The 27,464-nt window shown below is 57.3% G+C and overlaps 3 protein-coding genes and 1 long non-coding RNA gene across 7 annotated transcripts in view; 2 read left to right on the plus strand and 2 right to left on the minus strand.

Annotated features, from left to right (window-relative positions):
• VWA5B1 (von Willebrand factor A domain containing 5B1) overlaps positions 1–5,639 on the plus strand; it is a 28,507-nt gene extending 22,868 nt beyond the window's left edge. Inside the window, exons 16-23 of the mRNA XM_031506650.2 lie at positions 1,174–1,393; positions 1,573–1,890; positions 2,515–2,652; positions 3,221–3,349; positions 3,804–3,878; positions 4,241–4,310; positions 4,533–4,656; positions 4,873–5,639. Coding sequence (XP_031362510.2) covers positions 1,174–1,393; positions 1,573–1,890; positions 2,515–2,652; positions 3,221–3,349; positions 3,804–3,878; positions 4,241–4,310; positions 4,533–4,656; positions 4,873–5,580 — 1,782 coding nt within the window. The 3' untranslated portion in view covers positions 5,581–5,639. The remainder of the gene's footprint in view (positions 1–1,173; positions 1,394–1,572; positions 1,891–2,514; positions 2,653–3,220; positions 3,350–3,803; positions 3,879–4,240; positions 4,311–4,532; positions 4,657–4,872) is intronic.
• LOC144247439 (uncharacterized) lies at positions 596–862 on the plus strand. Its single transcript, XR_013341156.1, has 3 exons — positions 596–657; positions 689–729; positions 843–862. It is a non-coding gene; the product is annotated as an uncharacterized LOC144247439 (long non-coding RNA).
• A 12,394-nt stretch (positions 5,640–18,033) lies between the features above and the next one.
• CAMK2N1 (calcium/calmodulin dependent protein kinase II inhibitor 1) lies at positions 18,034–20,408 on the minus strand. The gene is made up of 2 exons (XM_021533767.2): positions 20,218–20,408; positions 18,034–19,397 (listed from the first exon to the last, which is right to left on the minus strand). Exons 1-2 carry the CDS (start codon positions 20,375–20,377, stop codon positions 19,327–19,329), a joined length of 231 nt encoding a protein of 76 aa, XP_021389442.1. The 5' UTR covers positions 20,378–20,408; the 3' UTR covers positions 18,034–19,326.
• Positions 20,409–22,711: 2,303 nt separating this feature from the next.
• On the minus strand, positions 22,712–27,421 carry MUL1 (mitochondrial E3 ubiquitin protein ligase 1). Of its 4 annotated transcripts, none has more exons than XM_021533765.2 (4): positions 27,075–27,175; positions 25,761–25,848; positions 24,742–24,862; positions 22,712–24,050 (listed from the first exon to the last, which is right to left on the minus strand). In XM_021533765.2, the coding sequence occupies exons 1-4, from the start codon at positions 27,075–27,077 to the stop codon at positions 23,330–23,332; spliced, it is 933 nt and encodes a 310-aa protein (XP_021389440.1). In that variant the 5' UTR covers positions 27,078–27,175; the 3' UTR covers positions 22,712–23,329. The 4 variants fall into 4 exon arrangements, with proteins under 4 accessions (XP_021389440.1, XP_021389439.1, XP_021389437.1 ...); XM_021533764.2 differs by lacking the exon at positions 27,075–27,175 and adding an exon at positions 26,353–26,418; XM_021533762.2 differs by lacking the exon at positions 27,075–27,175 and adding an exon at positions 25,948–26,098.
• Between the last annotated feature and the right edge of the window lie 43 nt (positions 27,422–27,464).

A 27,464-nucleotide genomic window follows, 5' to 3' on the forward strand; every position in this document is an offset into this window, starting at 1 on the left:
AGGGATGAAACTCATATTTCACCTTCTGTGTGTCTGGGGAAGGAGCCCCTGGGGCCAGAGTCCCTTGGGGACACCCCAAGGTCTGGTAGAGGGCTTTGTCTGGGTACAGATCCCAGCCAGGAATGGGCAGAGGGAGGACCTGTGTGATTGCATCCCTTGCAGGGGTCAGGCAGGGAGTAGATGGGATCAGAGGGGACAGAGCAGGTCCATGCATGGAGCAGAGGGGATCAGAGGGGACAGAGCAGGTCCATGCATGGAGCAGAGGGGATCAGAGGGGACAGAGTAGGTCCATGTGTGGAGCAGATGGGATCAGAGGGGACAGAGCAGGTCCATGTGTGGAGCAGATGGGATCAGAGGGGACAGAGCAGGTCCATGCGTGGAGCAGAGGGGATCAGAGGGGACAGAGCAGGTCCATGCATGGAGCAGAGGGGATCAGAGGGGACAGAGCAGGTCCATGCATGGAGCAGATGGGATCAGAGCAGGTCCATGCATGGAGCAGAGGGGCCAGAGCAGGTCCGTGCACAGAGCAGAGGGGATCAGAGGGGCCAGAGCAGGTCCATGCATGGAGCAGAGGGGACAGAGCAGGTCCGTGCATGGAGCAGAGGGGATCAGAGGGGCCAGAGCAGGTCCATGCATGGAGCAGAGGGGCCAGAGCAGGTCCGTGCATGGAGCAGAGGGGACAGAGCAGGTCCGTGCACAGAGCAGAGGGGATCAGAGGGGACAGAGCAGGTCCATGCATGGAGCAGAGGGGACAGAGCAGGTCCATGCATGGAGCAGATGGGATCAGAGGGGCCAGAGCAGGTCCGTGCACAGAGCAGAGGGGATCAGAGGGGCCAGAGCAGGTCCGTGCACAGAGCAGAGGGGATCAGAGGGGCCAGAGCAGGTCCATGCACAGAGCAGAGGGGATCAGAGGGGACAGAGCAGGTCCATGCATGGAGCAGAGGGGATCAGAGGGGCCAGAGCAGGTCCGTGCATGGAGCAGAGGGGATCAGAGGGGACAGAGCAGGTCCATGCACAGAGCAGAGGGGATCAGAGGGGACAGAGCAGGTCCATGCACAGAGCAGAGGGGATCAGAGGGGCCAGAGCAGGTCCATGCATGGAGCAGAGGGGACAGAGCAGGTCCGTGCCATTGCCTGCAGCCGGATCCAGCCCCAACATCTGCTCTGCTCACAGCCCCTCCCGGCCATCCCACATGGCTCTGCCGCCAGGATCCGTGGCACAGGCGCCCGGCGCCCGGCCCTGCTCCAGCACAGCTGTGTGTCCTTCTGCCACGACGCCGCCGCCCTGGCACTGCCCGACGGGCTGCAGGAAGCCCCGGCAAGGGGCTTGGGGGCACTCGATGCCATCAGGAGCCTGTGCTCCTCATCAGACAGCCGGAGCCCCGGGGATCTGGGTAGGTGGGAGAGGGGGAGGCACAGCCAGCCTCGCCTGTCTGTGCCGGGTCTGGTGGCATTGCATTGCGCCCTGTGCCACCATGTGAAAATTGGGAAGGATTAATTACGGTTTTGTGGTGCCAGTGGGGAATTCAGCTCCCAGGGAGGTGGTTAATGATCTGCTCTCCCCTCTCTGCAGAGTCTGCCCAGCATCCATCCCTCACCTTTGAGACAGAGACCTTCTCTGACTGGGAGCCCCAGGACCTGGATATCGGCACTGCCTGCAGCTCCCCGTGCTCCCCCAGGACCCTCTGCAAGGCAGTGGTCAAGGGGCTGAGGAACAATGAGCCCGTGCAGTGGGAAGTCACGTTTGATATCCACCCTCTGTTGCGGGAGCGGGAGAGGCAGGAGGATGGTGACACAGACCTGTGGAGTGAGACCTTCCACCACCTGGCAGCCAAGTCACTCATCCAGGACTTCGAGCAGCTCGCCGAGAGGGAGTGTGAAATCGAGCATGGTAATGCACAGCTGGCTGCAGGCAGACCCTGCCTGACCTCGGGAAGGCTTTCCAGCACTCTCAGCAGCCTCTGGAGTGAAAACAAAAGCTGCTGGTGGTGAAATATTAGAATGTCTCACACAACTCCTAAATAACAGCCCTCTTCAGCTCCCTTGTGCTCTGCTACTTCTGCAGCCTTGCTGCATGTGATTATTCCCGAGCTCATGTTCCTTCCCACTCCTCAGGAGCAGGGGTTGGACAATGAGAAGGTTGATGATCCTTGAGGGTCCCTTCTGACTCAGTATGTTCCATGATTCTGTGATCCCTCTGCTTCATGCATGAGGTAACATGGTTATTTTTAAGAAGTTGGTCACTTGGAGCTGGAAAGTGGCATCCAACTTCAGCAGGAGCCACATCACTGCCCTAGGCCACACTGGACTGTGTCAACCCTGTCCTCTATGAAGTGCATCTGGACTTGTAAAATGAGAGCAGGAGTAGCAGTAGGCAGAATTTAGAGAGGTAAAGGGATACAGCCCCTGCTGGGCATGGATCCCCAAGCATGGAGCTGGGTGTGGGAGCTGGGTGTGAGGGGTGGGGGAGCCCTTGGACCCGTGGAATCTGACCCCACTCTCCCTCCCGTGGCAGGGTCTGGGCGACGGTTCCAGCTCAACGCTGTCCACACCAGCAAGGCCTGTAACATCATCAGCAAGTACACAGCCTTCGTGCCTGTGGACCTGAGCACCAGCTCCTACCTGCCCACCCTGGTCCAGTACACCCACACAGGTAACGTGGGGCTGGCACAGGGGTGGAACCTTCTCCTGGCAGGGAAGGTGGCACTGATAAATGTCTCTCAGGGCAATGAAGTCACAATGTGCTATGAAGCCACAGCACAATTTGGCACCAGAGCCATACCTAAGACTGTGGCCAAGCTCTTGGTGGCAGAAACCTCTTCCCATGGCCAGGGAAAAGGTCTGCTCTGAGGTCTGGATACCCAGACATGACCAGAGAATCACATAATGTTTTGGGTTGGAAGAGATCTTAAAGCTCATCCTATTCCACCCCCTGCCACCACCTCCACTATCCAAGGCTGCTCCAATCTCTGTCCATCCTGGCCTTGGACACGAGGGAGCATCTCCAGCTTCTCTGGGCAACCTGTGCAAGGGCCTCACCACTTTAATATAAAATAATTTCTCTCCAATAGCCCATCTAAACCTACTCTCTTCCAGTTTGAAGTCATTCCCTCCTTGTCCTGTCACTCCAGTTCTTGACCAAGTTCATTCCACAGTTTCATTGCCACCATCTGTGTGCCAGTCCCTCTCCAACACTGGCCATTCTCTTCTCTCGTGCTAAGGTGCAACATCCAAGCAAGACAACCAGAGGAAACAGAAGAGTTCAGGAAGCAGAAGACATCGTGGCTGTTCCCCTGGGCGTCCTCAGTCAGCATGTGGCCAGAACGGAGACTATGGATTTAACAGCATGAGTAAGGTTCCCTGGGTTTTTATCTCCTTCCTGGTGTTAGAGATCTCAGTGGTTTGGGACACCTTCTCTGGTCTTTTTAAATTCTGCCTTCCCCTTTGCATGCAGTGCTCACCAGACAGACTGGGGCTGACCCTGGAATGGAAGCTCCTATTTCTCCAAACCCCTGAAATGGCAGGTTGTGCTGCTGACAACGCTCGGGAGTTAATTGGCAGCCGTACGGCGGGTAGCACGGAGGATGAAACGAGTGTAATTAGAGGCAGGGGGGATGTGAGACACTCACTTGTCACCAAATCCTTCACTAATGAAGACGAGTTGGATCAGACCTTGTCTGGCACTGTCAGAGCCAGAGCTGGTTTAACAGAGCCCCAAAGAGGCTCATTAACCCCATCGTGCCGTGGGAGGGAAGGTGCTGGTTTTGGCTGGGTGCTGTTGCTGATGTGGTTCCTCGGTTGCAGATGCTGAGGAGAGCAGCCCCTCACCCTCCAACACCCTGTCCTCATCTGCCTGGGAGCACTGCCGTGTTCCTGAAGGTAGGGAACGAGCTGCTGGCACTTGGTGCAGCTCCATCGAGTCTGTGGTTTGGGCTTCTGCTGAGTTTTGGGGAATTTTATAAAAATGTATGACCTAAAACTACGCTTGTGAGCACAGGGCCTGACTCATTCTGAGGTGCAAAGGATGGAACCTGATGTGGCTTTTGGTATAAATCTCCCACAGGTTATTTTTTAAGAGGTGTAGGAATTTTATTATCTGTATAGGAAAAATGAGGCAAGGGGAGAGGAAGAATTTTGCCAAAGATTCAGCAGCCAAACAAGCCTAAGTCCTGGGACCCTGACTCTGCTCCCTGTTGCTCCCCTGTGGCACCTTGTAACCCCAGGACTGTGTTTCTCCCCAGGGCCTCTCCACAGCCTGTCTGCTTCCTCTGCACAAGCCCAAAAATCCATCGAGAGGCTCTTTGCTGCCAGGTATGAGCCAGCTCAACCTTCCTCTGACCTCAGCAGGTGCCTTTCACCTGTGTGGGTCCAATGTGAACACAAGCCAGAGGGAGAGGAGGGACCCCCAGGGGTGGCAGCTGGAGCTAGGACTGAGTGTGGTGCCAGTGTCTGGGAAGCAGGGGTGGTTTTGGAGGGGAGGGTGGGTGTCAGGATGAGCACAGAGGTCACTGACACCTTTTCATCCTTTCACAGGCTGACCCTCAATAAAACCATGCTGCTGGTTCGAGCTGCCAAAGGCTTCATGAGTAAATCTCCAAGCAGAGGGAACAAAGCTGGCTCTGAGGGTGACAGTGAGAGCATGGACTACCTTCCCCTGGTGAGCAGCTCCTCCCTGGGTCTTGTTGGGGTTGTGTGGTCACTGCAGGGGAGCAGAGGGAGATCCCCCAAATCTTCCTCCTGCTGTCTCTGACAACCATGTCCAGTGACCTGCTCAGAGATGGAGAGCTGTTTCATCCATACACACCATTTTGCTGAGCTATTCACAAGTGGCTGGTGTGCCAGAGCTTCCCTTTGTGCCCACCACCCCTTGCAGGTGTCCCTGCAGCTGGCCTGCGGTGCCTTCCTTCTGAATTCAGCCTTCTGTAACGCCGTCAACATCCCCATGGAGAAGCTGAAGTGGACATCACCCTTCGCCTGCCACCGCGTGTCCCTCAGCCCCTCCGGCTCCTACAGCGCCCAGAGGAGCAGCCCCGCCTCGGAGCGCAGAACCCCGAGCCGCAGCCAGCAGCTGCTGCTCCCCAGCGGGCAGAAGGGCCCGAGCGCTGGAGCCCTGGCTCGGGCAGCAGCGCCGGAGGACACCGGCCGCCTTCGGCACCTGTCGGGCAGCGCGGCCGAGAGCATCTCCCGAGCCCTGAGAGCCGAGAAGGAGCTGTGCCCCCCGGCCATCACCATCCGCAGCTTCTCCTCCCCCGCCGACGGCGGCCGGGGCTGGGGCACCGCCGGCTCCGAGCTCCAGGCTCTGCTCTTTGACGTGGAGCTGCAGCAGCACACGGAGCCCGAGGGAATGCTGTGGGCCACGGCTGTGGCCCTGGCCTGGCTGGAGCACAGCTCAGCTTCCTACTTCATCGAGTGGGAGCTGGTGGCTGCCAAAGCCAGCCTGTGGCTGAGCGGGCAGGACTTCCCCGAGGGATGCAGCCTGGCCACGGTGAGAGCTGCAGCCCAGCAGCTCTTTGTGCTGCTCCGTCACTGGGATGAGAACCTGGAGTTCAACCTGCTGTGCTACAACCCAGGCAGTGTGTAAGAGGAGCAGGAGGGAGGCTTGGGCAGATCAGTGAGGGCACAGGAACGGGGATTTATCCTTAAGGAAATGCCTCCAACTCCTCTGCTGCAGGGATGTATGTGTTTATTAGAGCAAACCCTGCAACCAGAGCAGCCTGGGCAAAATCCTGCACTCAGCAGTCAGGAGTTTGCCCTAGAAGGGAACCTACCACTGCCTGCAGTAGATGCTTTTTATTTTCAGCTAGATCAGCACTTCCACCTACAGCAGTTCCCTCTGATCCTCTGGTCCAAGCCCAGTCTCCAGAGCAGATCTTCTGGCCCACTCCACTTTCCTTGTCCTTGCTTAGATGCCTCTTCCAGCTCTGAATCACTACCAAGCCCCTGCTGCAGCCCCTCAGCCCCGAATCCCTGCTTTCCTGAGGCTTCTGCCTGGCTCCTGCCATCTCAGATGGCTTTCAGAGAAAGCAAAGGTCTGACAACATGCTCGTCTCCTGGATAAAAGGGAATCTGAGCTGGGAATGAGCATGTGAGAGCAGCCCCTCTGTCACAGCCAGGAGAATGGAGCCCAGCCACACAAACAATCCGGGCCAGTTGGAGGCTGGGACCAAACCCCATCACACCCACACAGTGCTGGGCTCCCTCAGGCCCTCTGCAATCCCAGCAGGAGTTTGTGAGATCCCTTGCAGCCAATGTGTGCCTTTGGAGCTTCAGAGGCAGAGCCAGGGTCCCGGGATTGAAGTGCCTACAGGGGGAATTGCATGCCACACAGTCTGGAGAGTGGCTGCAGTGCCCGTGGAGCCCGTCCGGAGCCCGCTGCCCTTTGCTCCCTCCCTTGGCATGTAGCAGCCTTGCCTGGCCCAGCAGGCTTCTGTCTCGTGTCTGTGTGTCCAGGGTGACACAGGAGGGAAAGCAGTGCTTGGGACCATGAGCACCCCTCTGATCTCTCTCTGGTGTCACCTCTCCAAGGTCCCCAGGACCGTGCTCCCCCAGAGCATCCCTCTGGTCTCTGCTCTCGGTGTGGTGTCTCCAGGGTCCCCAGGATTATCCCTCTGGCTTCACCTCTCTTATGTCTCCAGGAGCTTCCCTCTGGTCTTTGCTCTCAGTGTCAGCTCTCTGGGTTCCCCAGAACTTCGAGCACCCCTCCAGTGTCTGCTTTGATGTCACCTCTCTGAGGTCCCCAGTGTGGCAATGCTCAGTGGTGCTGCAGGTGCTGCAGATTCACCGGTCGGGTGCCTCGGCACAGTCGTGTTCTCTGTTGTTGCAGAAGTGTTGTTGTCCCAGTAAATCACAGCCTACTCTACTTCCCAGTGTGAGTTCTTTGTTTCGGGGTGGGTTCTTGGTGGGTTTCCCTGGGGCGAGCCCAGCTGGTTGGAGCACTATGTAGCTGTTCAGTAAAACACCCCCCCAAAAACCCCGTGATGATTTAGTGTGTGAGTTTAGGTCTGGGTTTCAGAGGGGATAAGGAGCTTCCTTCCAGTTTTGGGGAGTTGTGTTTTGCAAACTCTGGATTGAACATTTGGTAAACTGATGCATCTAGGATTTAAAAAAAAAAACAAGGGAAATTTGGTTTAATTATTCTCTGAGGAAGAGATGGAGCTGGCAAAATCTGCTGTCTTTCTCTGCATAGTTTAACCTGTTACCTTGGTCAGCGCAAGGAAGCAGAAATCCCACACCTTCCTTAATAAGTATTGTAATTACAGGACTTGATAAAGCAGCCATTGTGTTTTCCAATCCAAAGCAGGACATACGAGCTCTGCCGTCCTTTATTTTCCCCTTGGCAGGCAAGGAGCCCCTCAGATGCCCTCCTGCTTTTAGTGACCTCTTTATCTATACATATATCACAAAAAATGGACACTTCTAGCCCAATTTCCTCCCTCTGGACACCATCTCCGGGGATGGAGATCTCCCAAGAAGGGAGTTGGTGTCTCCAGCCCCAGCATCTCCAGAGGCCCCCTCAGAGCACCCTCTTTGCATCCAAGCGGATTTTCACGCCAGTAAATATTTTCCTTAAAGGAGGACGCTCCGGGGTGCTGTTGCCGGGGTGACCGCAAGTGCCTTATTAAGAGAAATTAGTTTGACTACAGTTGTCAGCTGTGGCTTAATAACTAACCCCCTTGACGCTGTGCAAATAAATATTTGCATGCAGCGCCTGCACGGGGAGAAAGAGACGTCCCATCCCGGGCAGCCTCGTGCCAAGGGGCGTTTTGGGGAGAGAAGCGGCCAAATTGGGGTTACGGCGAGACCCCTCCGTGTGTCCCCCTGCCCCGTCCCGCCTGCGCTGGGGAGATTCTGCCCAACTTCCCTCCTGCCGCAGGGGCTCATTAGCCGGGAACCGGAGGAGCCTTTTCGTGCTTGGAAGGGTTATGAAATCCGAGGGAGAGGGGGAGGACGGGAGAGCTTAAAAAAGAGCCGTCGTGTCCCCCCGCCCCAGAGCCAGCCGTCGCCTGCCGAAGGAAAAGGGCTGGCACAGATTCCAGCGCAGATTGCGCCTCTGCCCCGTCCCTCCGCCAACCCGCCGCCGACGGGCGATGCCGCGGGGCGGAGAACTTCGCTAGAAAACCGCATTTTAGAGAGAATTTGCCACCTTTGGTGCGCGTGTGTCCCAGTGTGAGGAGAGAGGGGGCAGAGGCCGCGCTGCAGCCGCAGCCCCGCGGGGCGCCCGGTGCCATCCCGGGGCCATCCCGGGGCCATCCCGGGGCCATCCCGGTGCCACATCCCGGTGCCATCCCGGTGCCATCCCGGGGCCATCCCGGTGCCACATCCCGGGGCCATCCCGGTGCCATCCCGGGACTGCTCCCGGTGCCATCCCGGTGCCATCCCGGTGCCATCCCGGGGCTGCTCCCGGTGCCATCCCGGTGCCATCCCGGGGCCATCCCGGTGCCATCCCGGGGCTGCTCCCGGTGCCATCCCGGTGCCATCCCGGGGCCATCCCGGGGCCATCCCGGGGCTGCTCCCGGTGCCATCCCGGTGCCATCCCGGGGCCATCCCGGTGCCATCCCGGGGCCATCCCGGGGCTGCTCCCGCTGCCATCCCGGGGCTGCTCCCGGTACCATCCCGGGGCTGCTCCCGGTGCCATCCCGGGGCTGCTCCCGGTGCCATCCCGGTGCCATCCCGGTGCCATCCCGGGGCTGCTCCCGGTGCGACATCCCGGGGCTGCTCCCGGTGCCATCCCGGGGCCATCCCGGTGCCATCCCGGGGCCGCTCCCGGTGCCATCCCGGGGCCATCCCGGGGCTGCTCCCGGTGCCACATCCCGGGGCCATCCCGGTGCCATCCCGGGGCTGCTCCCGGTGCCACATCCCGGGGCCATCCCGGTGCCACATCCCGGGGCCATCCCGGTGCCACATCCCGGGGCTGCTCCCGGTGCCACATCCCGGGGCTGCTCCCGGTGCCATCCCGGGGCTGCTCCCGGTGCCATCCCGGGGCCATCCCGGTGCCACATCCCGGGGCCATCCCGGTGCCATCCCGGGGCTGCTCCCGGTGCCATCCCGGGGCCATCCCGGTGCCATCCCGGGGCCATCCCGGTGCCACATTCCGGGGCTGCTCCCGGTGCCATCCCAGGGCTGCTCCCGGTGCCATCCCGGGGCTGCTCCCGCTGCCATCCCGGGGCTGCTCCCGGTGCCATCCCGGGGCTGCTCCCGGTGCCCTTCGCTCCTCTCCTCTCCATGCTGGGAAGGGGGTCTGAGCCCACCAAACCAACCTTCACCCCAAAACCCCAACGGGGGAGCAGCGTGGGGCTGTCTCGCGTTAGCTACAAAATAGTTTTGCTTCGGGCATGTCTTTGGCTTTGATTTTCCCCATCCCAGGACCCCGGGCATGCCGGCGGGGGATGCAGCCAGTTGGTGCCGTGGGCTCCATCACTCCTGAAATAGAGCCCAGGGGCAGCTTTTGGGTGTCGGAGGCATCTGAGTGAAGTCATGTGGATGTTATGCAAGACTTGATGATAGGTTGTAAACAGCTATTAAAGTGATTGACAGACCCAGGACGAAGTTTTGATGGGGGGGGTGGGGGGGGGAAGAAAGGGGAAAGATGAGTAATAATGATTAAAATAATTATCAAATCGAGACGTTCCTTGAATTAAGGGAAAGTTGTGTGAGGAGGGAGGAAGATGGAGAAATCACATTTGAGCGCTTCCCTCAGCTGGGGGTTGGGAGGATGGGGCAGATACCGAGCACATGAAGTTTGGAAAGGAGGGTTTTGCTTCTTCAAAACCAGCTAAAAAAGCAATTTCAGCAGAAACTTGACAGATTTGGGTTCACTGAGTGCCACTGGGTGATGGCACCCCCAAAACCCAAGGGCTGAGCAACCCAAGGAGAGCAGCCCTGAGTTAATTAGGAGAAACAAGCAGATTATGGGGAAGACAGCTTCTATTTATATATAAATACTCCAGTAATCAGCAGTGAAGGGCAAGGGAAATCCAATAGAAATATGTGACTGTTTAAGAAGCTTTCTGAGCAAAACGTTACACAATCAGTTGTGTTTGCCTGGGTCTCGCTCCAAGTCCCAAGAAATTAAGGGGAAAAAAAAGAGTGACCCTGAGCAGAAGGAAGGAGAAGGGATTTGTAGAAGCTTCTGCCCATCAGATAAGGGGGAATCTCGGGACCCTAAATGGGGGTGTCACGGGTGCTAGCAGCTCCCTTCGACCCCAAGCCCCCCAGCTTTGCCCCTAGACCCAGCGAGCTCCACACCTGACAATGCTGGGGGTTGTACAGTTACCTCCAGGTGAATTCCACTCGGGATAAAAGATGCCTGGAGCTCTGCAGTGCTCCCAGGGCGCTGCTGTCAGTGGGTGCTGCCACGGAGCAGAAATAGCTGCTGGCCGCCCCCCGATGTCACACATCGCCCTCGCTGCCTCCCGCAGCTCGGCTTCAGCCCAGCACAGCGGGGACGCCGGGGGGCTGCGGGGGTGCCACTGCTGACACCCCAGCAACGCTTCCCAGCGGCAATCAGACAGTTGGATGCTCACCTTGGTGCTCCCTGAGCAGCTGGGCTTTGTGTCCTTTGGTGTCGTTTCCCCTCCCAGGGCAGCTGCACTGAGATTTTGGGATTTGTTATCTTGAAGGCAAGATAGGACCCGAGGCTGAGGTTTGGGGGTGTCTCAGAGGAGGGCTGGGTGCATAGCTGGAGGGTCTGACCCTGCCAGTGAGCTGGTTGTGCCAGTGCTGTGCCTTTGGGGTGCCTGCTGTCCCCATAGAGTCATTCCCTATGTAAAGAAAGAGGATGGAAAATTTTCCCCTTGCCTGCAAGGAAGCAGCATCATTGCCCAAGGGTCACTGGTGAGTGTTTGCTTCAGCTCTGGGTGTGCCTGTGGCTTTGCAATGTGGGTTTGTGGGGCTGTGTTTAAATCAGGGGAATCAGCCCCCTCTTGTGCAATGACCTTTTCTGGTTTTCTTTCTGTGCCACCTGTAAAGTTACCTTTGGCATGGGAAGTTTGTGCTAGGCTGGGATGCACATGAGTCCTGCAGGTGCCTGTGCCCTCCATGTGCGGCCTCTTGGGGGGCTCCCCTTTAATTGTTAAAATAATTAAATCTCCTCAAGACACAGATATGATATTGCCATACTTTAAAAGCCAAGCTAGAGGTCTGCAGGCTTCTCTGCTCATTAAATTAGAGGATTTCTTAGCTTTTTGTTGTGGTTTTTAATCCTTTCTTTGCACTAGGCATGGGTAGTGAGAGCATGTGGGTTGTGGGGTAGGAAAGAACTGAAGTCAAAACATCAGCACCAGTGCATCAGGCACAGCTCCGAGGAATCCTGGAAAGGAAGCCTGTCAAGGGTACAAATTCCTTGGGAAAGATTACTTGGTTGGCATTGCAGGTTCTTAAAATCCTCTCTGGCCACATTCTCCTTGACAGCCATGGAGTTGAGCCAGATCCAAAGCACCGTGGTTGGCAGAAACAACATGGTTTAGGCATGAACAACGTGGTTTAGGGCATGAACAACATGTTTTAGTCATGAACGTGTTTTAGGGCATGAACAATGTGTTTTAGGCATGAACAACGTGGTTTAGGTCATGAACCACGTGTTTTACCGTGAGCTGTCCTGTGCCAAACTACCAGAGGGTTGGCCAGAGGCACCCCTGGGTGCTGAGGAGGTGCTGGTTTGAAGGCAGTGCTTGTTCCTCCCGAGAGCAGGACTGGGAGCCCAGGGCTGGTGCTCACTCGTGGGTGTCCTGTCCCACAGAGGTTCCCTGGGAGCCCAAGCCCTGCAGATGCTCCCCAGCACCTGCCTGCTTAAAAGGCTTTAAAAAATGCTTTTCCCCCGGGACTAACCCCATTTCCAGGCCCGGCAGTAGCAGCAGGCAAGTTTGGGATGCCACAGGGTTGGTGTGCTCGCCGGCGTTGGGGCTCCTGGCTGCCTTTTTAGGGCTGTTAAGGTTGAGCTGCTGGTTTCAGTCTGTCCGCAAGGACGGTGAGGGATGGGGTCAGACTGCCGCGGGGAGCTGCGGCACCTCCTTTAGGGCTGGCGACAGGATCGCCCTGCTCCAGACCCCCGGGGCTCCGGGCGTGGATCCCATCCCGAGGCGTGGCCCCGGGGCCCTGGCTCCTGCTCGCTTTCGCTCTCCCCTCGGGGCTGCACACGCCGCTGCCGCTTATGCAAGCGCCGGGAGCCTTGTGTAACGGTGCCGCGGGGTGGGGGCGAGCGCGCCGCGGCATCCGCAGCCCGGAGCATCCCTACCCAGGCTCTCCCTCCGGCCATCCCCAGGGCTGCGTCTGCCCGCCCTTCAGGACTGTAGGATGGATGCTCTGGGGTCTCCTGGATGTTTGCTCCTGCCTAGAGCCAGGGAAGGCTGCAGCAGAGCTCCTGGCTTCCCAGCTGGGAATTAAACTGGGAATGCTGGTACCCCTGCAATGGGTTGACGGGGATCCGTGCCCAGCGGGGGTGGTGGCATGGGGGCAGCTCTCCAGTGTCCCTGAAAGGGCTGTCCTGGAGCTCAGCCTCAGCCTCCCCTCGCTGCTGAGGTTGCAAAGTGATTTTCTGTACCAAACCCTATTTTTTGCTGCTCGTGGGGTCCCCCCGAGCTCCCTCCTCATTCCTGCTTCCCAGCACCTGCTGCGGATCTGGGGCCGAACCTGTTGCTATGGAAACTGGTTATGGATGCTGAGGATGCTGCCAGGGTCTCATCCTGATGCTGCCTCTTGCCTTGCCTTACCCTGCAGTGCAGGGATGGTGCTCTAACCTGGGATCAGGCTGGGACCAGCCCCACTTGGAGAATCCCGGGAGGTTAAACCCAGCTGTAAATGATAGAGGGCTGTTCCACCCCTGTGCATGTCCAGATCCAGTGGGAATAACCCAAGAGCAGCTTTCCTAAGGCACCTCATCCAAAACCAGGCGTCTCTCGTGGTCTGCCACCCCTCTGGGGATGTTGTAGGATGCTGTGGCTTAGAAAGGGCTGGGACTGGATTGCACCCAGGTGGGAACTGAGCCTCATCCCAGCTCCACCAGCAGCCTCTGCCCTCCAATGTGGTGTCACAGGGAGGCTTCACCTCACCCTGGGCAGGCTTCCCTTGTCTGTGACCGATGGGAATTGGTGCTTCATGTTTAAAATGATGCTAAGCTGAGAAAATACTAATTAATTAGAGCTAGTTGGAAAATCCCAAGTGCTTCCTTGATGTGGCATCAGCAAGAACCTCCTGTGTGTGTGTGTGTGTGTGTGTGTGTGCTTCCTCTTCCAAAAATGCATATTTTAAAAAACACTTTAAATACTCCAATGGTCCCCAGGCCTGACTTTTGCTGGATACTGGTGTGTCCAACCCTTGTGGAACCACCAGGAGTTAGAGGGGCTTGAAGGGGCTGCTGCAGGCTGAGCCCCACCACGTGTCTCTTAGTCACGGAGTATTTATTTCTATTTGAGCAGGTTTAGAGCAAAAATGGGAAACAGGAGTTGTGGGGGGGACACAAACAGGCTGCACCGGCTGCCCGGGCTGAGTCAGAGCTGGATCAGCCCCATCTCCACACCCGTGACTCACCGCCGGGTATTTCGGAGTCTTGTGTCACATGGCCTGTTTGGGGATTTATTTTTGTGGTTTGGTTATTTTCCTTTATTTTCCCTTATTCCCCCACCCTGAGAAGGGGCTGATGCTTTGGGTTGTGAACACAGAGCTCCAGGGACTCTGAGATGTTCCCTCTTTGCTCCCCTTTGCCCTTGGGAAAGGGTGAGCAAGGTGGGATATCTGTAAAGGAAAGGGCTTGTGGGGTGTCACATACATCTCTGCAAAAATTATATATATACACCATTGTATGTATTATATAATACCATATCTATTACATAATATTATATAGCATTATATAATGTAATACTATATATATTAATAATTGAGGTGGTGTAGCATGGAGGGGAGCCCAAATTCCTCTGGTTTTCTTCATGTTCCTTCAGGTTCCTGGTGTTGCGTTACCAACACGAGTTTAACAGGGCAGTTGCTATCACAGGCACATCCCGCTGAAACTCAGGGGAGGAATTGTCTTGGAAAAATCTGTGGCAGGGAATCTTCTCCCAAATCCCGTGAGGCTGGGAACTGAGGCAGCCCTGAGCAGGCAGTGGCCATTCTCACCTGCTCACTGAGGGTCTGAAAATACCCAAATGTGAGGCAACAAAGGCATCCCAACCTCCCAGAAAATCCAATCCCCTTCCCAAACCCTGACTGTTCCTCTGAGAAGGCTTTGGTCAGGTTGCAGAGCCTGGTACTGTTCTCAGGTTTGGGTTTTATCTGAGCATCTGCTGCTGCATTTGGCTCCAGCTGGAAATTCGCTTATTTTTTGGGTGAGGTGTCTCCCACTTGTTATTGTCATGCAACAGTTTGACACCTGGAGCAGTGTGTAAATGAAGATGTCTGATGTTTCTCTCCTAAGTGGGAACGGCTGTTTAGAATATCCTAGAAAATTTTAACTCCAGGCAAAATGAAAATGAGGAGCCTGGGGAGGCAGGCAGCTCCACTCCCAGGCTCCCCGAGGCAGCAGCAGCAGGGATCCAGGGATTTTCCTGCACAATGTTCCCAAGGTAAGGAATGCCACACCACGGGAGTGTCTCCTTGACCTCTCCGTAAAATTCCTGGTGAGCCCAGGAAGGATGCTGCGTGTGGGACAGCATTTCCTTGTCCTCTGGAGACGTTCAGCTTGGGGTAGGACACACAAAACTCCTGCCAGCGCTCAGCACAAGTCTGGGCAGCTCAGTGGCTTGGCCAGATTTGGGAAAAGTGTCCCTGTTCCCTGTGGGGATGCCCCTGGAGACACCAAGAGAGCTCAGGGCCAGCTCCTCCCTGCCCTGCCTTTCCCCAGCTTTGCTGCCTCTGGGGACTTGCCCATTTTAGACTTCTGGGTGCCAATGTGAGTCCCAATGTCCTGCCTGAAGAAATCTGCCGGGAGCACAGAGCCCCAGTGGCCTCTAGTGGCTGTGGGACAAAGATCCCAGGAAAGGGGGACCCGCAGCCCCCCCAGACAAGAGGCACTGGGGGTCCATCCCACCAGAAGCCACTCTTCCCATGGGTAGAGACAAAGGAGAGACAAAGATAAAGCTCCCAAAAAAGCTCCAGGGCCGTGACTGATGGGGGAGCATCCAGCAGGATGGTGTTGCATCCCAAATCCCCATTCCTTGGCAGGGATGGATGGAGAGATTTTGGGCAGCCATTGGGTTTTTCTCATTCCTGTGTTAAAAAGCAGGGGAAAACATCCCACGTTTTTAAGGAAAGTAAAATTTCTTTCACATCTTTTTTTGATTTTTCATTTTTCTAAAGCATATTTTCTGTCTAATGCCACAGTACAAAACATGAACCCCAGCGGTGAAAACAGTTGAGCCAACGGATCAAAAAGGGTTTGATTCTGTTAAAATGACTGGGTTTGTGTCTTCTCCACCAAAGGTCACTAAAGCTGCTTCCTTCTGAGTAATTGTGACTTTTCAACAAGGGAAGAGGGAAGAACTGACCCATTTTATTCCCCAAACCCACAGCATTTGGGGGCAGGATGGAGCATCCCCTTCTGCAGCCCATGCTGTCCCTCCTCTCTCCCCCCTATGATAAATAAATTACTTTAGGAGTGTTGGCCTAGTTTAACATGCCCTAGTTTTGATGGAGGAGGGGAAAGGAAAAAAAAAAGAAAAAAGAGAGACTATTTATTTTGGGCAGTTGCTTCATGGGCGTCCTTTTGGGAAGAGCTTCGGGGGACTCACCCACTCCCCCCGCTCCGCTCTGCCCTGGCTGCAACACACTGCCCTCAATTTTGGTTTCTTTTTCTGAGTTACTGCCTAGGTGATGTGGAAATGAGTGGTGGAGAACTGATGCAGCCCCAGAGTCGTTGAACATTGCTCTGAGCCCCCCAGGATTCGTGTCAGGGGCTGATGCCTCAAAGCCTGTGGAACACCAGCAGCTTTAGAGGTGAATGAAGATACGCCCTGGTTCTGAGTGCAAGAGGTCAGGGTTGGCTTTGCTGCAGGAGCAGCTGTGTTAGCACCTTTCCCCAACAGCAAAATCCCTGGGAAAATGGGATTAGAGCCTTGTTTGGGCATGGGAGTGGGATTTCACAAGTGCTCTGGGTGTCCAGGGGACCTTTGCACCTCACTCGTCCCTCCGGCACCCTGCTCTTCCAAAGGTGCCAAGTTTCCTCCGGTAAATAAACCTGCAAATGGCTCTTTTCTATACATTTTATTTTTTTCCTCCTATTTCTCCCCACCCCTGCCAAAACAAGCAGCCCATATGGGCAGGGTTGGGTGGGGATTTTTGCAGTTTCCATGGGGATTTGGCTCTGGAGCTGCTGGGTGCTGGCTTCTGGGGTTTGGTTGGGTTTTTTTTTCCCCTCTGATCCCTGTAACCGGAGCGTGGTGATGGCACCAGGCTCCCTTCCCGGCTCCGGCATCTCCCAGCCAAGGTCACCGGGGAGACCGTAGGCAGCGGCCGCCTGCGTTGGGCCATCTGTTAAATAATGTATGCAATAAACTCCTGCCCCGGGGCCAGCTTAATCCTTAAATCCTCCTTCAGAATACCATCTCCTGGCCGTGCGGGATGCCCGGCTCGGTCTCTTGGGCGCATCTTCCCCCCCATTCCGGGTGAATCCCTCTCTCCCCGCCCCTCCATCCCGCATCCTCCCGCACGCGATCCCGCCGGGCTCTCCTGCTCCATTATTGATGGGCCCTGCATGAAAGATGCATATAAAAGAGCGGTTCATAATTTAGCAGAACCTCCTCTTCTTTCAGCCTCCCTTCCCCCTCCGGTCTCAGGCTTTCTCTGGATCATCACCGGCCTCTCCCGGGCATCCAGGTGTTTTTGGGAGGATCCTGGGGATGTGCCTGTGCCCCATCCTTGGATCACCCATAGATGGGTCTGGGTTTCGGCGTGGTTTAAGTGCTCAGAGGTCTTTGATGTATAGAACAAAGTGGGAAATTCGGTTTGGCAGACCCATAGATGAGGTTTTTACAAAAAAAAAGGAGGTTTTTGGTGACTTAATTACCCCAGCGCTGCACCCAGCCCATGGTTTTGTGTCTAACGAGCTCCCAGGCGCCGTGTCCTTGGCACATGTGGGATGCTTGGCTCCTCTCTGGCTATTTCTGCTCTCCCAGAGCCCTGGGCTCACCCCCAGATGCTGACTGGGGCAAACCCTATTCGTTTGGGAGAAAAAAACTCCCTTCTGGGGGCCATCTCATGGTTTGGAGGCGCAGAAGGTTCCCCAGCACAGGAAATCCAAAACTGTGTGCAATGTGTCCAACCCACACAGCCACGACCTCGGAGCTGAACTTGCCGGGGAAAATTTGAAAATAATTCAGGATTTTTCAAGGGAGCAATTTAACAAAGCTCTTCATCATATCCTGGATGTGGGAGAGACTGTGTGGGTTAAAAATGGAGCAATAAATAGCAAAGGTGGTGGGGATGGGAACATTGTGCAGCCTTCACACCCCAGCTCCCTGTGCCACCCCAAATTAATCCATCTGCCCCCCAGGTCATGCTGTACAAATCCCAGCTCTGCAGCATCCTGCTTTTATTGCAATATATGATTTTCTTTGCAATAAAATCCCACCCCTGGACCTGTTTCCCATCCGTGATTGCGTCCTTGTTCCCCGGGCACAAAGGTTGGCTCGTGCCCTCGCTGGCGTGGGCAGAAGGGAAAATGGCCTTTTTTAACACCAGGATTTGGGTTTTGGGGAGAAGGGAGGCAATACTGGAAGGAAAATGCCCATTTTCCACAGCTTTCCCCATCAGAGAAGGGGAAGCCACTTTTAATTCCCTATTCCCAACAGCCACACTCAGGACCTAATGTTGAATTTTTCCATTAAATTTGTGCCCCTGAAGCATTTCCCCATCAAACAAAAAATCCCACAAATAAATACGAATCACAATTAGTTATTCAGTGTGAACAGGGGCCTGTGCTAGAGAGTGGGGAGGTTTTCCTTAGTTATTTTGGGATTATTTGGGGGAACAGGGAGGGATGCTCATGCTGCTTGGCCCTGGCAGCCCATGGGAAAACACGGCAGATCCGCATTTATAATTTTTTTTTCCGTTTTGTTTCATTTTCCTTTTTATTCGGACATTGCAGAAATAGCCCTGTGTAGTGGATAAAAGTGCAACATACACAATATTTAAGAAAAGGAGGAAAGAAAAACCTGCCTTGAGGTCTGTCAGTCAATCGCAAACAGAAACAAGAACCAAGCCCGGGCGCCAGAGGCGCTTTTTGTCCCCCCTCCCCCGCTTTTTTTTTTTTTTCCCCTTTTGATTTTATGCACGTCATGCAAAATAGTTAAAAAGAAAGATTAGAAAAGAGAAGTCAGAGAAAACCCCACGAGAGATCGACCGAGCCCTGGAAAGAGCAGAAAGCTCCGAGTGCTGCTCGTCTCGGGGAGGGAATCGCTGCCCTCCAGCATCTCCAAGTGTTTGGCACTCTTGTGATTACATTAAATAATTTCTTTTTTATGTATGTTTTAATACAGTCTATTAAAGAGAGGAAACTGCCACAATATAAGGAAAAAAAAAAAAAACAAGATCACCCACACTACAGACTGCATGGTAGTTAGAAAAGCTGAGCGTCCCCCCACCCCCTGTACATATAAAATCTGTCCCTTTGCTCACAGCAACCAAGAAGTACAAGCTTTAAAAAATAAACCAGCAATTCTTCCTTCTTGCCTTTCCTTTATAAAAGTTTTGGTTTTCCCCCTCAAGAACCTTAAAACGTGACTAAAATTAAATATATATATATATATCTATTTTATATAATTTCCCAACATCCAAAGACATCAACATAAAAAAAAAAAAGAAAGAAAGAAAGAAACTCATACAGAAGGGGATAGCGTGGTACATCCAAGTGCACGGATTCATTTTTGCAAGATTAAATCATGTAAACAAGGTGCCCGCTGGGAACAACCCTGGCCGGAGGGAGACTCCAGGGGCTGTTCCCCCCCACTCCCCCATCTCCCGCTGCCCCCTTTCCTCTTACCCCCCGATCTAGCGCGGCACAAGGTTCAGCAGCCCGAGAAACGCATCCCGAGGAGCTCGGAGCCGCGGCGTGACTCCTCCGTCCGTCCCTCGGGCTGCGGGGGTTTGAAGCAGGTGACTATTTTCCCGATTACATAGAGATGTTTTATTTTCTATCATTTTTGAATCGGTGGCTGGGCTCGGGCTCGCTCGCCGCCCTCCCCTCCGCGCGTCTCCGCCGGGCAGGGCAGGACGAGCCGCGGAGCCGCGGGGCGCGGACGGCGCTCGGCGCTCGCTGCGGTCTCGGGGTTATTTTCTGCCGATCACCTGTGCCATGGTAAACCGACCCCACCCCGGGCCTCAGCCCAGCGTCCCCAGGGAGGCTTTAAACACCGGGAGGGGCCTTTTCGGAGAGGTTTTGCAGCACATCATCAATTCTGTCATCTTCAATAACCACTAGAAAGCAGAAAGAAACAGAAGCGCGATGAATTTTTTGCTGCCGCCGTGCTCCCCCCGCCCAAGGTCACCCTGGGGGGGGGTTGGAGGGGTCCCACATCCCCGGGGTGGCTGCTGGCAAAGCGACACGGTGCCCGACACGCCGCAGGGTGCCCGGTGCGCCGTGCCCCGTCCCCAGGGAGCGTTCCCAGGATCGCCCCGAGGCTGCTGCCCTGTCCCTGGGGACGCTTGGCAAAGGACGTGTCCCCAAGGAAGGTCCCCTCACCTCTGTGCCCTGCAGGTGGTCCCCAGGGAATGTCCCCTGTCCCTAAGGAAGGTCCCTGCTGCCCTGTACCCGGTGAAGTACCCAGGGCGCAATGTCCTGTCCCCAGGGAATGTCCCGGCTACCCCACACCCGTTGACAGTCCTTGGGACGTGATGCCGACATCCTGCAGGGAGTCTGGTGCATCGTGCCACGTCCCCGGGGACCTTCCCGGTGCCCTGCATCCCCGAAAGGAGCTTGATGCCCCATCCGTGAGGAAGATCCACGGAACACGACGCCCAACATCCCTCAGGGAGCCCGGCGCACCATACCCTGTCCCTGGGGACGGCCCCAGTGCCCCGCATCCCTGGGGAAGGTCCTCGGGACGCGACGCCCGACATCCTCAGGGAGCCCGGTCATCATGCCCCGTCCCTGAGGATGGCTCCCGGTGTCCCGCGTCCCCGGGGAAGGTCCGCGATACGCGATGCCCAACACCCCGCGGGATACCCGCCGCATCCCCGGGGCCGTGTCCCGCATCCCGGGCAGCCCCCGGTGCGCCCCGGTCCCTCCGGCACCCACCTCTCTTGCTGCGGCCGATCTGCCCCAGCTTGGGCGGCCGCTTGCCCTGCCCGCCGGCCAGGAGCCCGTCGCCGCCGCGGAGGCGAACGGGGAAGGGCAGCTGCCCCACGGCCGCGTCCCCCGCCAGCTGCCCCTCGCCGTAGGGCGGCCCCTCCGACATGGGGGCGGCGGGGGGGGACCCGCCGCCGCCGCCGCCCCCCGACAGCCTCCCGGGGCGCGGGGCCCGCGGGCCCGGGGCAGCGGCGCAGCGGGCGCGGGGCGGCCGCCCCGTCACATCCCGGCGCGGCCGGCGCTGCTCGCGGCTCCGCGGCTGCGGCGGCGGCTCCGGCGGCGGCGGCGATAGAGGAGCGGGAGGCGGGACCGGGCGGGGCGGGGCGGGACCAGCTCGGCCCCCGGCACCGGCGGCGGCGCCGCCCCGCGGGCTGAGCCCGCACCCCGGGGATCCCCGGGACTGCCCCGCCGCCTGCCCCGCAGCGTGCCCGGGGAGCGCGGAGCATCCTCAAGGAGCCCGGGCCTGCCCCGTCGCCTCCCCGCGGAGCACGGAGCTGTCCCGGAGCATCCCCGGGCTGTCCCACAGCACCCCCGGAGATCCCAGAGCTGCCTAGCAGACACCCTGCGGGGCCCGGAGCTGCCCCGCTTCATCCTCAGGATTCCCCAGCCTGCCCCTCAGCATCCCTGGGGAGTCCGGAGCTGCCCTGCAAGGGCCCTCGGAGACCTTAGGCGGCCCCACAGCACTTTTGGGGAGCCCAGAGCTGCCCCACAGCCGCATCTGGGGAGCCTAGACTACCCCGCAGACACATTTAGGGAGCTCGGAGTAGGCCACTCCTGGAAAGCCTGGAACTAAGCCCTCCACAGCCCCGGGGAGCCCAGTGCCAGCTCCCAGGAAGCCTGGGCACAGCCCCACTGCCCTGCACACCCAGCAGAAATGAGCCATGGGGGGCTCTGGCGCTCTGTGGGGGCTGCAGCGTGGGGGAACTGGGTGTGCTTGGCTGTGGGCCCCAGGAGCCGTCCCTGCAGGAGCCTTCGGGGCACTGCAGGAGGACTTCTGAGTCACTGGGAGCTTCCCATGGGGTTTTCTGTGCAGTCACCGCAGCAGCAGCGTGGGCCACTGGGGTTACTGCCTGGCAAAGTGAGTGATGGGAAGGTTGGGGATAACATTTTGAGACAGACCACAGCTATGCTGGGTGTTCAGGCATCTGTGGTGCATCTCCAACAAAGCAGAGCAGGAGGACAGCAACGGCAGCAAAGAACCTGCAAGGCTGAGTTACCGGATTTCCCTGGAATCGGGAGCCTGGCTCATTTTGGGGCCAGGCAGAAAGGAAGGACGGGGTGCCTGGTGGTACCAGGGCTGGGGTGCAGTGTCCTGGGGCTGCTCCCATCTCCAGAGCCCTCGTTTGCTGCGATCCTCAGCCCCCAGAGCTGCACGAGCCCCTCTCCCCTGCACTCCCGCCCGCCCCCGAGCTGACAGCTCCTTACATAAGGTTGCGGCTACGCCCGAGGTTTCACAGGGAAAGCCTGGAAACAGGAGGCGAGGGGTAACGGGGAAGCACAGCCCCTCCAAGGTGTATTTTTAGGCTTTGCCTGATGCTCCATTCCTGGCCAGAACACCGAGGCTAGAGGCTGTGTCCTGCACTGGTCTGAGGGGTCTGACCGCCCCGCTGCCCCCAGTGAGGGGGTGAGGCTTTTTGGGGTGGTGGTTCCCCCGAAGAGGGGGGACACCTTTCCAACAGATGGGATTCTGTCGTTTCAGTCTGTCTGCTGGGTTTTGGGGCTGCGGTGTGGCTTTTTGAGCCGTGTTTCAGCTGTTCCCTCTGGGATGGGTTTGCGGCTGCCTCGCCCTGCAGGCAGCCACCGCCATCTACAGCTGGTGGGACGCGGCCCTTTCCCGGCACTGGAATAACCAGGGACCTGCTGCTCCTCAAAACCACGCCGTGGATTTGGGACTCACAGCCACGATGGCCTTCGGACACTGCCCGGCTGCTCTGGTTAATGTTTAATGAGGAAACAACCCATCATTTTCACTGTAAATTCAGGGGTTTTTCAATGCCAGTCGATGGGAATGTTTCTTTTTAAATGTGCCCGGGGGATTTGGATGGTTCTGCCTGGAGCAGCGGTGCCCAGGGGCTGCCTCAGCCCTGGGGTTTTCAGCTGCTCTTACTTGAGGCTCCCTCATTCCCCAGGAATGTTTATCTAATTGTCCTCTGAAGGAAATGTTAATTGCAGCAGCACTTTGGGTCCATTAACCCTCTTGGGTGCATATGGGATTTATGGCAAAATAGGAACGTCAGGGAATTTTCCTTTTTTGTGTCAGTTTGGGGGTTTGGCACCACCTGTGTCATGAGGGGACAGCAGTGACTGTCATGTCCAGTGCAGGGGGGACAGGTTCCTCCCCCTCAGCCAACCTCCATCATGGCTCAGGACGATCCAGGCTCACCATGTCCACCTCAGGGAGGACAAACCTCACCACTCTCATGGAAATAATCCAACACAGACACACTTTTCATCCTGTTTTATTACTTCACACTCCATTTGCTATCCCAAGCCAAGCCAAGCCAAGCCCAGCCATCAGCCACAGCATTCTCACATCCCCATCCTCACATCCTGGTGCGACAAAGCCATTTTGGGGGGCTCACAGAATTACCTGTGTTCACACCCCTGGTACGAGCTCTCCGACAGCCCCTCCTGCTCCGTTAGGCCTCGCAGCCCTCTGGAAGCCTCACGGGAATTCTGCAGCCTCCCAGAACCCTTAATACATTTTATTTCAGTTTTCCCCATGTTTTTATCAGCTGGGTAAGGGGCTGCAGTCTCTGTAAGCATGACACAAACCTTGCAAGTCCAAACCTTAACGGAAGAGCTTCAAGCTGCATCTTGCCCCAGGCACCTCACCCTTTGCAAGGAATCATCTCTCAAAATCACCCCCAGATTATAGCGTGAGCCCTGATCAGCTGCAGAGTCACCTTTTCAGACTCAGCTCTGCCCCCCTGGTGAAGCACCCACTCCCTCAAGCTCCCTCCCCTTCCCCAAAACCCACCACCCAAGCAGTGAGGCGACAAAACCGCTTTGCCAGTGGCAGCTTTAAATCCAAAGTCTCCCCCCGGGGAACCACAAAAAGTTAACTGTTGTACAAGGGAACCACCCTGGTGATGCCCTGCCTGCAGATTGGGCACTTTTTGGGATTGGGAAGAGCCTGGTAGCACTCGTGGCAGGAGCAGACGTGGCCACACTCCAGGAAAACGCAGGATTTGGTGCTGCTCAAGCAGACCACGCAGGCGTTCTTGAGCACCTCCCCCCCCTCGGTGTTCGTCAGGCGCTCCTGGGCCAGCCGGAACTCCTCCTGCATCTGCCGGAGGCGCTGCCGCTCCCGGTGCTGCCGGTACTGCTTCCGCAGCAGGAAGAACAGCACGGCGCACGTGGCAAAGCCCGACACCACCGTCAGGATCTTCCAAAAGCGCGCGCCGGACTCTTGCTTCTGCAGCAAGGACTCGAAATCCAGGGAGCTCAGGTAGTAGGGCATGCCCTGCTTTGGGGGCTGCAGCTTGATGGTGGCGTTGTCCAGGACCAGCTCTCCCACGCCGGTCAGGGCCGTGCCCACCTTCAGCATCTGCTCGGTCTCCTGGATGCCCTTGGGGCGCTCCCCGCTGATGTAGTGGCCGATGACGTCGGTGAAGGACTGGACAGACGGGTGGAATTTCTCGTACACCGTCTCCAGGCTGAGCTCGGCAGCCTCCAGAGGCTTCATCACCCGGACGGTGACGCCGGCGCCGTCCTCGGCAGGGACCAGGTCAAAGGGGGTGGTGTTGGTTCTCTGGTGGATGATCTTCTCGTAGTCGTTCCTGGGGAGGGAGCAGGGGGGAAGTGAATGACTGCCCCTGGTGGGAAACACTGCCTGGGATCACCTGCTGGGTCTGGGGACTGCCAGATGGGACATGCCTGAGTGGAGCTTCTTTGATGGGGGCCTCTGGAGAACACCTTTCCCCTCATGGCACTGTCCAGGTGTGCACGAGGCCATTCCACCCCCATCTCAGTGCTCCACAAGTAGTGGGGGCTTTCCCCATCCCCACCTACTTCTTCCTCACCTGCCTGTGGCATTCCCAGCTGCCAAAAACCATCCTGTGAGGAGAAGCACCACGTGTCACACATCCCAGTTTGGTGTTGCCAAATGCTTATCAAACTGCATCACTGGGCTCTGCTTCAGCAGCTCTATGACCTCTGGGTGTATGGATTGCCCAAATCCAATTAATTTCTGTTCTGCAAGTGGGTATTTTTTGGAAACACCATCCTCTGGTGGGGTAACAAGGTGGGGCTGATCAGTGTTCAGCTCGTGGTGGGTTACTCGATGTGCTCTTCTCCTCCAGCCCCTCTAAAATCAGCCAAATCCAGCTCTAAAATCAGCCAAACCCCCATTATGGCAGCTGTCACTGTGGGGGCTACTTTGAGACCCAGCTTTGAGGCACTTGGTCACTCTGGCCATGTCTGAGGCCGTTTCAGGGTGACAGACCCCCCAAGGGCACCACAGGCACATACCAGAGGTGGGTGGTTCTGTTCCACACCATCTTGTGCTCCTGCAGTGTCAGCCTCTGAACCACGCCCTTGCAGTTCTCCACAAACTGACTGCTCAGGGTGTCCTTCACCGACCGCACCACACCTGCAACGGAGCCCAAGGCCAGGTGAGGGCTGACTGAACAAACCCTGGACGAGGGCTGGGAGTGACAGGACCATGGGGAATGGCTTCAATGGGCTGCTAGGAAGAAATCCTTTCCTTCCTGTGAGGCTGGGCAGGCCCTGGTACAGGTGCCCAGAGCAGCTGTGGCTGCTCCTGGATCCCTGGCAGTGCCCAAGGTCAGGTTGGACGGGGCTTGGAGCAGCCTGGGACAGTGGAAAGTGTGGCTGCCCTTGGCAGGGGGTGGCACTGGATGAGCTTTAAGGTCTCTTTCAACTTTTAAGGCTTCTTTCATTCTAGAATTCTAAGATGGAGACAAAAGGGCTGAGAGCCCACATTTTCTGCTGTCAGGAGTCTGTGGCTGCTTGGCAGGGGGGAGATGACCTGATGGGCACAGGAGGAGGAGCTGGGGATGAAATCCCCCAGTGAGGAGCAGCTGTGGGGCAGGATGTGCCCCCCCTCCTCCATTTGGGACACTGCTTTGGGTCCTGTTTGAAAGAAATGTGGGATTTGTCTTTACAAACAAACTGTGGGTCTGCTGGTAGATAAAACTAGATACTGAGAGATAAAAGAAAGAATAGGAAGAACCATAAATGCCACAGGAATTCTACGGACTGACCCAAGGAAAAGGAAAGTGGGATGAGGTTATACATTAGAAGGGGGACTTAGGTATCAGGCATTTCAGGAAGTCTGTACCTTTCAAATGCCTCAGCCAATACAGAAAGAGAGAGAGAAATGACAATAAAAAGGAGGCTGCATCCTCTAGTAACCTGAGAGACCCCATGGGAAATGCCCATGACCTCTCCCTTGATTTGAATAAAGTCACAGGACTCCTCCGTCTCCTTTTTGGACATAAGCCTCCGGTGTTTGTAGACGACCCTACCTTCTATGACCGCATAGGGCACGCAGCGTCCGGGCGCCTCCAGCAGCAGGGCGCGCAGGTCCCCGTCCAGCCGCACCTTCCTGGCGCCCTGCGGGGAACAAACACAGGCCGCGGCTCAGCCGGCGCGACCAGGCCGCGGCTCGGCGCCCGGGCAAACGCATTCCCCCGTCGCACCCCTCACACCCACCTCGAGCCCGCTGGCCACGCGGGCCTTCTGGCGGTAGATGGAGTAGAGCAGGGCGGTGAGGGCGGTGCTGGCGGTCAGCAGCACGGCCTGCGCGGCCGAGGGCCGCCCGCTGCCCTCCATGGCCGCCTCGCGCCGTTACCACGGCAACCGCCCGGCGCGCGGCGATGACGTCAGAGCGGCGCTCCGGCAGCCGCGGCGCCGCCATGGAGACGGGCGGTCCGCCAGGCCGGGGGGCAGAGCCGGACTGCGGCCGCCCCGCACGGAGTGGGGCCGGATCCCGGCCCCGCGGGGCTCTGGGGAGTGAATCCCACCCCTGGGAGTTTACGGGACAGGTCGCAGCCTCCCCACCCCTTTAACCCCACCCCCACCCTGGGGTCTTGTGGGGGGATCAAACTCCAGCCTTACCAGCATCCCCAAATCGCAGCCATCCCTTAGGATCTTGGCAGCTGGCCCCAAATCCTAATGCCACCGGTGTGGGCGGAGAGCATCCCCCGTACCCCCCTACTAGAGGGTGGGGGCAGCCCGAATCTCACCCTTCTGATAAGTTTGTGGGGGCAGTGGTCAGACCAAAGCCTGTCCCCTCGTGGCTAGGAGGGGATATCTCCCCAAATCCCAGCCCTATAGCCCCTTGGGGAAGGGGTTGCAACCCCTCCCTGGCCTGGGGGGGATATCTCCCCAAATCCCAGCCCTATAGCCCCTTGGGGAAGGGGTTGCAACCCCTCCCTGGCCTGGGGGGGATATCTCCCCAAATCCCAGCCCTATAGCCCCTTGGGGAAGGGGTTGCAACCCCTCCCTGGCCTGGGGGGTATATCTCCCCAAATCCCAGCCCTATAGCCCCTTGGGGAAGGGGTTACAACCCCTCACTGGCCTGGGGGGGGATATCTCCCCAAATCCCAGCCCTATAGCCCCTCGGGGAAGGGGTTACAACCCCTCACTGGGCTGGGGGGCAGCAGCACCACGTCCCGCCCCCCCAGTGCGAGTACTCAGCCTCAGGACGCAGCCCCCAGCCCCACTTTGCAGAGTCCTTTTCCCACGCCCCACAAAGGGCCATGGCAGGGTGGCAGATCCCTGCTGGTGGGGACACAAACCCCCCCTACCCCAACTCCCACCCCCCACCATTTCCTTACCATCGCTTATTCTGGGAAAGCAGCAAAATGGGAAGAAAAAAATAGAAATGTTTTGTAAATTATTGATCTTCAGGCCCTTGGTGCTGATTTGGAGTGGCGGGGTGGTGCAGGCAAGTTCTGCTCTCCAGTGGGGTCCGAGGGGCCAAAACCCCATCACTGCTCCCCGACGTGGGCGGCACAGCCGCCCCCCCGGCTCTAGATTTAAAAAATCAAGTTGCCATGGCTACGCAGAGCAGCTCTCCCCGCCCTCGGTGCGGCAGGAAAGCACTGTGGCCCCGCAGCCCCCCTCCTTGGCTGGCCTTTCGGGGGGTGAATGCAATATAAACCCCCCAAACTGCCTCAGAGCCAAGCTTAACTCCGCCGTCCGCCAGGCTCCGGGCAAGACACAGG

Source organism: Lonchura striata, chromosome 24 (assembly GCF_046129695.1).
Source record: "Lonchura striata isolate bLonStr1 chromosome 24, bLonStr1.mat, whole genome shotgun sequence".
NCBI classification, from domain to species: domain Eukaryota; kingdom Metazoa; phylum Chordata; class Aves; order Passeriformes; family Estrildidae; genus Lonchura; species Lonchura striata.